The 13,354-nt window shown below is 46.9% G+C and overlaps 1 protein-coding gene across 1 annotated transcript in view; it reads left to right on the top strand.

The window, feature by feature from the left end:
* Positions 1–11,619, top strand: part of MMP20 (matrix metallopeptidase 20) — a 48,649-nt gene extending 37,030 nt beyond the window's left edge. Inside the window, exons 9-10 of the mRNA XM_004764459.2 lie at positions 8,488–8,591; positions 9,528–11,619. Coding sequence (XP_004764516.1) covers positions 8,488–8,591; positions 9,528–9,628 — 205 coding nt within the window. The 3' untranslated portion in view covers positions 9,629–11,619. The remainder of the gene's footprint in view (positions 1–8,487; positions 8,592–9,527) is intronic.
* The last annotated feature ends 1,735 nt before the right edge of the window (positions 11,620–13,354 follow it).

Below are 13,354 nucleotides of genomic sequence, written 5' to 3'. Positions count from 1 at the left end.
AAATTGTATAAAATAGTAATTAGAGCAATGTCCACTGGGGGTTTGTGACATAAACTAATGTAAGATGTACAAAAACAAGACCATCGAAGGAAGGGACAAGGAACAGACTTTCTGGAGTGATGTTTGTGAGTCTACCTGGAATTAAGCTAGTAAAAATCTGAAGCAGTGTATGGTAAGTTAAATTATTTATGATAAGCTCCCTAGCAACCACTAAGGCAATAACTTTTTAAAATGTAGTAACAAAATCATGAAAGAAAGTAAAAGAGTACATTGGAAAATTTTCACTAATGCAAAAGAAAGCATTAAGGAGGGAAAAGGGAACCAAAAAGACATGACACATGTGGAAAACGAAAACTGAAGTGAATCCAGTTATATCATTATATCAATATAAATGTATATAAATCCAGTTATATCAATAATATTAAATGTGAATGGATTAAACAATATAATCAAATAACAGATATTATTAGATGGGATTAAAAAAACAAGACCCAACTCTATGCTATCGGTAGAAGACACATTTCATATGCAAAGATACAGATAGATTGAAAGTAAAAGGATGGAAAAAAATCTCTGTCATGTGAACAGAAACCATAAGAAAGCCAGAGTGGCTATGCTAATATCAGGCAAGACAGACTTTAAAATAAGAAGGGTTACTAGGGATTCAGAGGAACATTCTACAGTGATGAAAACTTCAGTCTACCAAGAAGGCAAAAACAACCCAACAACAGACCCCCAAAACACATGAAGCTGCTCCCCAAAAAACCCCGACAAAAATGAAGGGAGAAGACAACAACTGAATAATACTACTTAGGAATGTCAGTACCTCACCTTCAATAATGAATAGAACAAGTAGACAAGGAGATCTATAGGGAACAGGAGCCTCAGAAGCACGATAAGCCAACGAGGTCTAACAGGTGTCTGTAGAATACTTCACACAAAAGCAGAACACACGTTCTTCTCCAGGGCTTACGGAGCACTGCCCAGAAGAGGTGACATGCTAGGCCAATTTAAAACAACTGAAATCATACAAAATGCCCTTTCTGATCACAGTGAAACAAGCTACAAATCAATATCAGGGAAAACTGGAAAATTTACAAACATGTGGAAATGAACATACTCTAAAACAATCAATGTGCCAAAGAGGAAATCACAAGAGACATTAGAAAATACTTAAAGATTGGGACGCCTGGGTGACTCAGTTGGTTAAGCAGCTGCCTTTGGCTCAGGTCATGATCCCAGTGTCCTGGGATTGAGTCCCACATCGGGCTCCTTGCTCCGCAGGGAGCCTGCTTCTCCCTCTGACTCTGCCTGCCACTCTGCCTGTGCTCGCTCTTGCTCTCTCTCTCTCTCTCTGACAAATAAATAAATTTAAAAAAAAAATCTTAGAAAATACTTAAAGCTGAATGAAAACAGAGACCGGGTATTTGAGACCATATGCAGGCAATGAAAGCAGTACTCATGGGAAATTTCTGTCTCTAAATGCCCATTAAAAAAGGATCTCAAGTCAATAACCTAAATTTCCACCTTAGACACTGGGTTAAAAAAAAAAAAGCAAATGAAACCCAAAGCAAGTGGAAAGAAGGAAATAATAAAGATTATGGTGGAAATAAGTGAAATAGAGAATATTACAAGCAATTTGAGGAAATCAACAAAACTAAGTTTGGTTCTTTGCAAAGATGCACAAAATTGACAGATTTCTCACTGGACTGGCGTAGTTGAAAAGACTCAGATCACTGAAATCAGAAATGAAAAAGGGAACACAACTACCAATCTTACAGAAATTAAACGGATGATAAAGGACCCCTATGAACAACTGTATGCCAGTAAATTTGATAACTGAGCTGAAATGACAAATTCTGGGAAAGATGCAAAATGAAGAAGCTGAGTCAACAAGAAATAGCCTGAATTAACCTGTAACAATTGAAGAGATTTAATTCATAATCAAAAAATTATCCACAAAAAACAGCCCAAGACTACATGTTTCAGTAGTGAATTCTACCAAAACATTTAAAGAGGAATCAATGCCAATTTTTCATGAACTCCTCTAAAAAATAGAAGAGGAGGGGTCGTTCCCCAGCTCATTGTACAAGGGCAGGATTACCCTGATACCAAAACCAGACGAAGGCATCACAAGGAAATAAAACTTCAGATCAGTATCTTTTGTGAATATGGATACAAAAATCCTCCAAAAATAGCAAGCCAAATCCAGCAGCCTATAAAAAAAATTACACAGCATGACCAAGTGGGATTTTTTTCCCCATGCATACAAGGTTGGTTTAACTTTTGAAAATCAATTAATGCAATACACCAAATCACTAGAGTAAAAAACAAAAGCCATATGATCACCTCAAGAAAGGCAGAGAAAGCATTTGTCAAAATCCAACCCTGTTGTAAAATAAAAACTACTCTGCAAAACTGGAAACAGGACAGTTTCTCAGCCTGATGAAAGGTGTCTGTGAGAGCCCACAGCTGACCTCAGGCTCCATGGAGGAAGCCTGGATGCCTTCCCCCTAAAATCAGGAACAAGACAAAAGTTTTCACTCTCACCACTTCTTTTCAACATTGTACTAGAGGTTCCAGCTGGGACAGTTGAGCAAGAATGAGTAAGATAAAAGGCATTCAGACTGGAAAGGAAGAAAAACTATTTCTATGTCTTGTGATCTTTTATATAGAAAAGCCTTAGAAATCCTCCCAAAACACCTGTTAGAACTAAGTTCAGCAGATATGCAGGGTAGAGTTCAGCATGCAAAAATCAATGGTAGCTCCATACATTTCTTTTTCATGCATTTCAATGAATAATCCAAAAATGAAGAAAAAAATTCCACTTAAAATAGTATCAAAAGAAATGATAATTTTAATAATTATTATATATTATAAATAATAATAGAAATTAATAATATTTTGAAATAAATTTAACATAAGAAGTAGAAAATTTATAGCACAGAAATTAAACAATCTAAAGGGAAAGATCTCTTGTCAATGGATTAGAAATCTTAATTTTTTTTTAATTTATTTGAGACAGAGAGAGAGAGCATGAGCATGGGGAACAGCAGAGGGAGAGGGAAAAGCAGACTCCCACCGAGCAGGGAGCCCAATGCAGGGCTCAGTCCCAGGACCCTGGGATCATGACCTGAGTCAAAGGCAGACACTTAGCTGACCGAGCCACCCAGGTAACACAAGACTTAATATTTTTTAAATGACAACACTCCCCAAATTGATCTGCAGGACTTAACACAATCCCTATCGGAATTATCACTGGTTTCTTTGTAGAAATTGACACACTGATCTCAAATTCATATGGAAACTCATAGGACCCAGAATAACCACAGTATCTTGAAAAAGAAGACCAATTTGGAGGAGTCAGAATTCCCAATTTCAAAACTCACTACAAAGCGAGAATAATCAAGACAGCATGACACGAATGTGAGGATAGACGTACAGACCACTGGAATAAAACTGGCAGTGCAGAAATAGACCCACAGATCTATGCTCAGCTGGTTGCTGACAAGGACGCTAAGGCCACTCAATGGGGAAAGAACAAAAGAAGGGGAAGAGAAGACATAAGGAACATACAGGAGATTTGTACACATGGAGTATGACAGGCTGGTGAAACACAAGAACGGAAGTGTCCAGAAGAGCCTTCTGTGTGCAGGGCTTGAACTCAGAATTCAGGCTGGTAATGCAGATGTGCACTTCCTCAAAGAATCTGGGGTTGACTGAGGCTGTGGGTATTTTTCAGCGTGGTTACATAGTCTTGATTTTAAATCCTCACAGGCAGAGTCCCTCCCCCACATCTGGGATGGTTCGTGGCTGCTTCTTCCTCTCTTCCCCATCCTTGACCACTCTGCTTCTCTAGTGGAGATCACAGAATCCCCATCCTCCCCAAAAGCCTTCTCATTCCTAGCTGGACGTGGAGAATGACTTTCAAAGGGGACTCTGGGCTTCCATGTACCTAGAAAGGCCTCCTTGAAGAGACTTCCTGAAAACCTGTATTTTAGACACCTTATCCATAAATTCCCCTTTTGGCCGCCCTTGCGTACATTTTCCGTAAGTGTCCTTCTGCTGATACACCTCCCCACTCGGTACTTCAGAGGATGCAGGGCGGGGTCAGTTTTGCCACAGATGTATGCTGGAAATCGTCAGAAATTCCTAAAAAATCTAAATTCAAACCGTAAGATTACACAACATGCAGACACTTTACCAAAACTGTCCCCAAACACTCAGATGACCAAGGCAGAGAGTAGGATAATATAGCTGAAAAAATATGCCACATCTATGGGTCCGTGACATTGCCAGGGTCATGGCCAGGGGTGATTTCTGTGGTATCTATGCCCATTAATTGGCGATGGGGAAACAGCTCACAAAGGAAACAGTCACAGGTCAATCATGTTTACTTGGTATTTGGGCTTCACAAACAAGGCCTCGGCCATGAGAAAACACGTGCAGTGAGTTCCGCAGGTCGCTAGTAAGCAGTAGGTGCACAAGGAAAATGCACGTTTTTCCTTAACCTTGCAGTCCAGCTCATCTATGTTCATGGCTTATCGCGTGGTCGGATAATCACGTGCTGGGAATCTGCTCACGTTCTCTCGTCCTCCCTTCTGCCCAGTCGGTGGTTTGGAGAGCAGGCATTCCTGTCTCCGTGAAACAGAAACGTTGCATCTCAGAGAGCTACGTCGTTAGCTCAGGTCCCCCAGTGACCTCAGCGGTCCCCCCGCGGCTGCGTTTCACACCGGGTCTGCACCCGGAGCCCTCACTGCCCACCGCGCCATCTTCTTCCTTCTCTTCACCTCGTTCTTCCCGCCCATCAGATACCCACACTTGTGATTCTCACTCTGTCTGCGAACTTCCTTTTCTGTGATTCTCCGCAAAATCTGCAACAGAACAGTAGACCTTCTCAAGCCTAGTTCCCTCCTGGCTGCGTTCTCTGGACTCTGTCCAGTCCATGCCCTCCAGCCTCCTCTCCTCACCTTGTCTCCGCCTTGCCTCTACTGCAGAATGGTCTGCAGAGGCGGTGCTGGAGGATCAGGTAAAGATTCAACTTCTCGATGACTGAAGAGCTCAGATCACATCACGAGCTCTACTCACACTCATGCCGGCCAGTCTGTCAATGGTTCTTGGACCCCTGGATGGGTCTGTGTGCCCGGCGTGTGTATGCACGTGTGTAAATTGTCTCTCACCCTCTCGCCACCGTTTTCCAGATGAGGAAACAGGAGTTGGGAGCACTTTTCCCTGATCCCAGAGCTGTCTGGTGGTATACTCTTTCCTCTACAACAGAAATCCTCACATATCTGTCCACAAACCAGGGCTAGGTCATTGCCAAGTTCCCACCAATCCACAGCAAAATAAGAACAGAGCAATATTGTAAATGGAGAGGGTGTGGTGTGGGTCAGTATAAAGACACGTTATTGGCAAGAACCATCTTTTAGGCTGAGATTATGTTCTTTCTACCTCTTTGATGTTAAAGTTTCTTTCCTTTGTGAAATGGTAATGAAAATAGGTCGTAATTTTTTTTTTGATGACTTGATGGTAATGTCCTTACTTGGTACCATGAAAAGTGGGGAACTCTATGGTAACTCTGTAGGTACCATCTACTTAACATCTACCAGAAGGGTCCAGATGCGATATTTATATGTTATCAGCCAAGCCCACAATGATGATTTGTGTTTCAGGCCGGTGTTTTGAAACTACTGTGTTAAGAGTAACGCTCTTTAGAAAGCAGTTACTGGATAAGCAAAAGGCAGAGGGGCGAGCCCACAGGGCACGGGTCTGTTAAACACGTAAATGGTAGGAGCAGGGGAAAGAAACAGTGATTTCACAATATCCCCAAGCATTTTGCCTGGGTTTTTTGTAAATTTGATTGTGAATTTAAATTCCCAGCTTGACGTTGCTTCTCTAAAAATTCTCCTGAAAAAAAAGTTTTTAAAGATTTTTTTTATTTTAGAGAGAAAGCATGAGTGGGGGGAGGGCAGAGGGAGAGACTCCCCAGCAGGGGTCCCACCAGCAGGGAGCCCGACTCAGGGCTTGATCTGCAGCCAAAATCAGAAGTCCAAGGCTTGACTGACTGGGCCACCCAGGCGCCCCTTGAAGCATTTTGTATATATAATGTTTTTACCTCTGTCATCCTCTGAAGAAGTACATATAACATTTTGGGTCTTGCCCCCTACCTTAGTGACCTATGTAGACAGATAAAAGAGAAAGACCTTTCTTCCATATCTTCTTATTGGATTAAGAGTCCCTCTTCTCTCTTTAAAACATACCCCTGTATCTAAACTGTTGCTCTGTTCTCCAGAAAGAGATTTGCTCTGTCCTTTGATCCTTCCCAGTCCACCCCATCTAATTCAAGGAGAAGACAGCAGACCCCCACTTGGAATAGTCTCCCTACAGGGCATCTCTAATCAGTCACTCACTCGGAAGGGAGAACACATTTTGCCATAAAACAATATAAATGGTGGTTACATTCTCAGAATCCCTCCCAGATGTTTGCTTACCATGCACGAAGGCAAGGCACCGCCTGGTTTAAAAAGCTCAGCTTACAGTCCTCCCTTCAGAGCAGACAGAGAATGGACGTCTGGAAGCTGGACCCCCACGCTCCCTGAGCCCGCGGTCCAGCCCCTCCCTCCGCGCGGTCCTCCACGCCTGCAGGCCCACCGTCCCTCTGCCCTCTCCTCTGCGTCCCTCCCCAAAGACTGAAGCTTCAGAGTTATCGTCCTCACTCTCTCCCGCCAAAGCACCCGTTTCCTCTCCACAGTGTCTCTGGGAGGTGAGAGAAAAAAGCAGTCTAGCCATCAAGGGTTCATGTGTAAACAGTCCTTAATAAGGGGCTCCAGATTTCAGATGCTGGGAGGAGGCGAGCGTAAGAGACTTGGGCCACGGAGCACCCACTGTGCCTGGGCTGTTCCTTTTTTTTCTGACCCATTTTCCCCCGACTCCAGTCCTGAGACCTCGTAGTCCCCGGATGACCAAGGCCCATCCCACAGGCCTCACTGGCATTTCTGATGACCATAAAACACAGGAAATGATTTCCATCTCTGAATCTCACAGTGACTCGCAGAGCTTGGTTTTCCCCTCGCCCTACTAGGAGGTTCTAATGACCCTCCCAAAAAGGGCATCTGGGACAGTCAGCGTCCACTCCTCTCCGCCACACTCCCCCAAATAGCTCAACCCACTAGTCACGCGGGCCTGAATAATTCTTGGCCAACATGCAGTCCTGTTGGGTCAAGAGGGATCTGCCCCCAGCCGGTGCGGTCATGGCCATGTGAGAGGAGGTGGGCGTCTGCGGCTGCAGGACACGGCTCAGGGCTCCAGGCACCAGCAGAAACTGTCTGACCTTTCAGTGGGAAACGAGTGGGGCGTCCACCCTGGGAATGTCCCCGCTGGGGGCTCTGTGCCGAGGAAGAAGGAACTGTCTCACCCTGGAGATAAGGGCTGCCTGACTGCCTATGTGGTCAGCCCATACCAGGCAGGCTGATTCACACAAGTCCCCGTCTTCTATTCGAGGGGCGGCATGGTCACAAAGACAGGCATGAGACATTCTTCTGAGCAGTCATTGCGCCGTGGCTGCTGATCCGGCAAGAGAAGCCTAATCTAGTATTTGGTCCATTGTGTAATGACTCCAGGAAACAAAAGCAATTTAATGCCGTCCACCTGGTTTCAAGGCAGAGGCTCAGTTATCCGAGATGTTCTTGCTCCTGAATGTCACCTGGTGGCTGTCTGCCCATGTATTTGTTCACTCACTGCGTCGTTGGTCCGGTCGCTCCTCCACAGACATGGAGCAAAGGGGCCTGTGAATAAAAGCCCCCGGGAAGGGCTTTCAACTGATTCTTGGACAAGAATCCAAGCCCAGAAATTCTTACACAGAGTGGGGTGGTGGGGTTGTTGCTACAGTAAATAACGCAGTAACAGTACATGCCGAGTTCCTTTGGGAAGGCAACATACCTATTTTATAATAATGATTTTCTTTCCTTAATTCTTTTTTTTTTTTAGATTTTATTTATTTATTTGACAGAGATCACAAGTAGGCAGAGAGGCAGGCAGAGAGATGGGGGGAAGCAGGCTCCCTGCCGAGCAGAGAGCCCAATGTGGGGCTCGATCCTAGGACCCTGAGATCATGACCTGAGCCGAAGGCAGAGGCTTAACCCACTGAGCCACCCAGGCGCCCAACATTTTTTTTTAATTATAGGAACATGTTGCTACAATATATGGAATAATTCTAAGACTAGTTCTAAGAATATATCTATTTACAGACTAGAGCAAACGAGCCGTCCTAGAATCTAAGGATCTTGGGAGAGAAGTGATGCAGTGTGTGTCTGTGTGTCTGTGCGTGTGTGCGGACGTGTGTGGTGAACAGAGGCTCAGAGAGGCACAGACACGCATCTGGAGTGAGTCCTCAGTTGGGCCTGGCTCACGACGACCGACGAGGGCTGTGTCCCCTCCCATCAGTAAAGACCACTTACTGACATGTTTGTGGAATGACACTTCCTCCAGCTATGATGAGCGGAAACGGAAGATGGAGAAGGACTACCCGAAGAACACGGAGGAGGAATTCTCAGGGGTCAATGGCCAAATCGACGCCGCTGTGGAACTGAACGGTGAGCATCTCCGCTGAGAGCGTTCTCCGGGGAAACAGGTAGTGGGAGACGTGGGCTCTGCTCTGACATGAGGAAAAACAGGCTTCCACATAGGAGTCCTTGGTCCTGAGTCCCTTACCAGTCTAGCTGACCAGACCAACGTAGAGAAAGAGTACAGAATGTCCGCCACCAAGACTCTTTTTCTGCAGATAGAAAGTTCTAGATGGATGGCTTCTGTCCATAAGTCGGGTAACACCTCCAAGCCTACCCAGTCAAAACTGCCTCTTTCCTCTTGAAAATGCACATCCTGTCGACCTCTCCAGGGCCTTTCCCCACCTCCTTACGCCATCCTGCAATTTAGAATGGAGCAGGGGAGCCGATCGGAACCTCACAGGGTTGAGGAAACGCAGCTGAATCTCCCAGACCAGTCGGCACCTTCCGAGATCAGAGCCCAGGGCTAGACTCGGGTCTGAAACCCAGAGAGAGGTCCCGATAACAACCCCAGGAAATGCTGTGCCGCACAGACGCCGGTGCGAGGAAACCGGGTGGTCTGGGACTCGGTACTGAGCACGGACCTTGCAGCGACTGCGAGAGATGAGCAGAGAAAGGGAAGATGAGAACCCACATCTGCACTCGGAGTTTGCTTGATGGGACATCTGCAGAGTTTTAGGGACTGGCTAGAGGTTTGGGCAGGGAGAGGAGAGGAGGGGTTCCCTGGAGGGGAGCGGAGACACCAACATGGCTGAGACCCACCTGCTGGGTAAGCGTCCCTGGGAGAACAGTGAGCGGGGCCGAGCAGCCCAGAAGCGCGGGTCCGAGGGCTCCCGGAGAGCCGGCGCAGGACGGCAGCTGCCCCCGTTGCATCCCCAGCCCCACTCTGGGGCCGCCTCCAAACCCTCCCTTTGTGGCTCTGCCAGTCATTCTCAGTAACAACGTTTTCAACCTTGTCTCTTTTAGGCTACATTTACTTCTTTTCAGGACCCAAAGCATACAAGTACGATACAGAGAAGGAGGATGTGGTCAGTGTGCTGAAATCCAGCTCCTGGATCGGCTGCTAAACAGGAAGGTCTCGAGTTTTCTGGGGAGTGAGCATGACCACCAGCAGTTGGTCCCGGGACCACAAGGACCGAGGCAGAATGTAGGATCGGGGTCTTCCCGCAGCCTTCGATCCTGAGGGCGCTAAGACTTCATCGGAAATCATTACGTTTCTCAAGTTTTTATGGCTGCAGATTCATAATTCTAATCTCAATGGACAATTTCTCTAGGGTCAGCGTCACGTAAAATCAGAATTGAAACCATGCAGTCTTCCACTAGACACCCACTGCCTTTTCTCTCCTTACCTAGTAGACGGAAGCAAATTGATAAATTTGGGTTTTATTTCCAAGAAGAAGCGTATTTATGGATTCCCTGATACATATTATAACTCTTTTTAACAGGAAATGTCATTGCCTTACAAATGATAATTACTCCTCACCAGCAGCGGCGTTTGTGGCCCCTGCATTCGTTGTGATAAGTAGACATTTGTCCATCTGTACCTTGAACCCGGCACAAACAAAATACCGTGTGAGCCTTACTTCTCGTCTTTGGAGGATGAGCTCCGTGCGCTCACTGGCCTTTGAAGTAGGTCGTCGAGGGCAAACCTATTCAAATGAGTTTTCACGCTAGGCAAGAGATGGACACTTGGCGAGAAGAAATCTTTTAACAAAAGCCAATAAAAATGTTGTCTAAGAACAGTTCCTCATTTCTCTTTTCAGTTAATATTTACTAGCTTCCGTCACACTTTGTTCAGCAACCCCCTTTGTACCTCGCGGAAGCTCAGAACCGAGAGCAGCCCCAGGAGAAGCGGCAGTCGCTCGCTCCTCTGCCAGCTTCCCGGCAGTACAGCACCCCGTGAGCCGCCTTCACCCCCTCCAGGGCGTCTGTCTCTTGGCAGGGGTTTTCCGTCTGGGGGAGGCTCTCTCTTTAGTCTTTCTTACTTCAAGCTAAACCTTTTCTCTTTCTTACCTGCTCATCAGTTCAGGGAAAACACAGCTGTGTGTCCTCCTTGTGACCTCTTTTAACCTCCCACTCTAGAACGCAAGGATTCTGAAGACTGAGTCTAAAGTTAGGGGATGAATTCATTTAGTGTTCTCCATAGGCCGTCTGGAACAGCCCAGCGCTCGACACATTCGCTGTGACTGTCCCCATCACTGACTGAACTGGTGTCACGGGGCAACGAAGGGACGGGGCCATTCCCGGAGGTGACTCCCAGCTCCCACTTGGTTGCTGTTACTGAAAATGGCCATGGATAGCCAAGCAGATGTTGAATCTCTGACAGTTGAAGACAAAGTCTAGAACATCTGCTTTCCAAGGTCAATGGCCTTAGTGAGGAAGCAAAGTTGCGTTTGCAAAAACAGCCATCGGAGGAGAAGAGTGTGTTGGCAAGGAGTCGAGGCCGCCTGGCCGCTCCCCGAAGGCTCAACACAGAGTGAGCCACAAGCCAGCGATTCTGCTCCTGGATGCACACCCGTGAGGCCGGCAGACCCGCTCCAGTGTGGTTAAGTTTGAAAGCAGTACACTAAGAAACCAGATACAAAAGGCCACCGGCTCTAGGATTCTGTTTCTACGAGACGTTCGGAAGAAGAAAATCACAGGGAAAGCGGACGCGTGCTTGCCAGGAGTTGGGGGAGGGGCGATGGAGGGTGACCTAGGCTCGGCGTCGGGGGTTTCTTTGTGGGGTGATGAAAATGTTCTAGAAGTGGTGATGGTGAAGGTCGCACAACTCTGTGAACACATGGAAAGCCATTGAATTGTACATTTTAAGTGGATACATTGGATGTGAACTGCCTCTCAATAAACCTATTTCTTCATAATGACCATAGGCCAGGAGCTCCAGGTTACATGGTGATCTCTGCAGGGCGCCCTGGCTGGCTGGGGCAGGGACCCACAGCAGGGAAGTGTTAGCCCAAAGACATCTGGAGCAGAGCCCCACAAGCCACAGGTCCTGCCACTGCCCGGGGCTCGCCCGGGGACACGCACCGGGCAGACCCTTCACTGAATAAACGAGCATTTCAGGGCACAAAAAAGCATGGGCTCTGAGGTCTGACTGCCTTCAACCCAGATCTGTTATTTTTAGCCTTAATCTCAGTGTTGGTCTCTTCCTTCCTAAGACTAGAATGGAATATTCTTATGTCCTAGAGATATGTAGAGGCTTAAATACATTAAGTCAAAATACACAAAGCCCTTAGATAGTGACAGGTGCTCGAGAGGGGCTCTGTAATTGTTATGTGGAAGCCATTAGAAATAAATGTGCTTTGAGACATTTTGGAGAATTCGGATATATCCCTCGAGATAACTGAAGACATTATACGGCATCATGAGGCTTGGTAACCCGTGGCCTGAAATTTTCCTTTCCAAACTCCAAATGAAATCAGTCATCAAATAATGTACTGACCGTTGCTATGTCCCTTCCCCCCAAGAATAATTCTTTAAGTTTTCTTTAAAAAAAAAAAAAGATTTCATTTATTTATTTGACAGAGATCACAAGTAGGCAGAGAGGCAGGCAGAGAGAGGTAGAGGAGGAAGCAGGCTCCCCGCTGAGCAGAGCCTGATGCGGGACTTGATCCCAGGACCCTGAGACCATGATCCAAGCTAAAGGCAGAGGCCAAACCCACTGAGCCACCCTGGCACCCCTTTTTTCTTTTCCTTTTTTTATTTGAAAAAGAAAGAGAGCATGAGGAGAGGGAGGGACAGAGGGAGAAACAGACTCCCCACCGAGCAAGGAGCCTGATGCAGGACTCGATCCTGGGACTCCAGGATCATGACCTGAGCCGAAGGCAGACGCTTAACCAACTGAGCCACCCAGGCGCCCCAGTATTATTTCTTTGTTGAGTAAGAGAACTTCTGGCTCCCAGACACCGTTGTCTGTGTTCTGGAAAGGCAGGCTCCCTATGGACTGTGTTTGTGTCACAACTCACTTGGAACATTTCTGTGCTCGCCTGAAACAAGTTTGTGTCCAAATAATTTAAGACATCTCTTCATCACCTGGCTTCAGAGTGACTGAGGGCAAACGTGTTGTTAAGTCACAGTCGGACGGTGTAGTTCAACTGTTCTTCTTGGGGTCACGAGTAAGCAGAACGGAGTTTTATTTCCGGTGACCTTGGTCGTTGTCCTGTTAACCTCAGGGGTGACTGTTTCTGGGCAGCCCCACATGGAAGCTCTGGGAAAGCACCCGGGGACTGCTAAGGACGAGGGCAGTCCCCCAGGTGGGGCTTCCCCACCAGCTCTGCCCTAGTGTTCTGTGGCTGCCCCGAGCTCGCTCCCAGTTAGCCTGCTGTGAGACGGCAGACCCGGCTCTGGCCGGTCCTCGCTTCTCTTCCACGTGGTCATCCGGAAACGCCTCAGACCGCCCTCCCGTGGGGCACGTGGCACATGGACTATGCAGGTTTTCTGCTCGATACATTTTTCAATTATCTGAGCACCTTCAAGTGCTTTCGTTTCTGCATTATCCAATGTCGTCATCTTCTTCTTGCTTTCAGTCATTTCCTCCAATAGACAATGATGGGGGGCGGGGGCTGGTGAACATTCGCAGCTAAAATCGCCCGCGGGAGTGAGTGCCGCTTGAGGAGAAGCACACCGTGCTGGTCAGCAGGTTAGAATTTTAGATTCTCACATGGAGCAGAGGACAGTCCCAACGATTTTCTGTCTGTTGCCCTATAAACCAGTAGATCACGTCCCTCTGCTGAGCCTGGCCTTGATGCCATCCCCAACCCCAAGGGGCTTGTGGCTGTGGCCAGACAAAAGCC

Source organism: Mustela putorius, unplaced genomic scaffold (genome assembly GCF_011764305.1).
Source record: "Mustela putorius furo isolate JIRA1106 unplaced genomic scaffold, ASM1176430v1.1 tig00000198_pilon_pilon_pilon, whole genome shotgun sequence".
Classification (NCBI taxonomy): Eukaryota; Metazoa; Chordata; class Mammalia; order Carnivora; family Mustelidae; genus Mustela; species Mustela putorius.
Note: the sequence above shows the minus strand (reverse complement) of the source record. Positions and strands in the feature narration are given on the sequence as shown.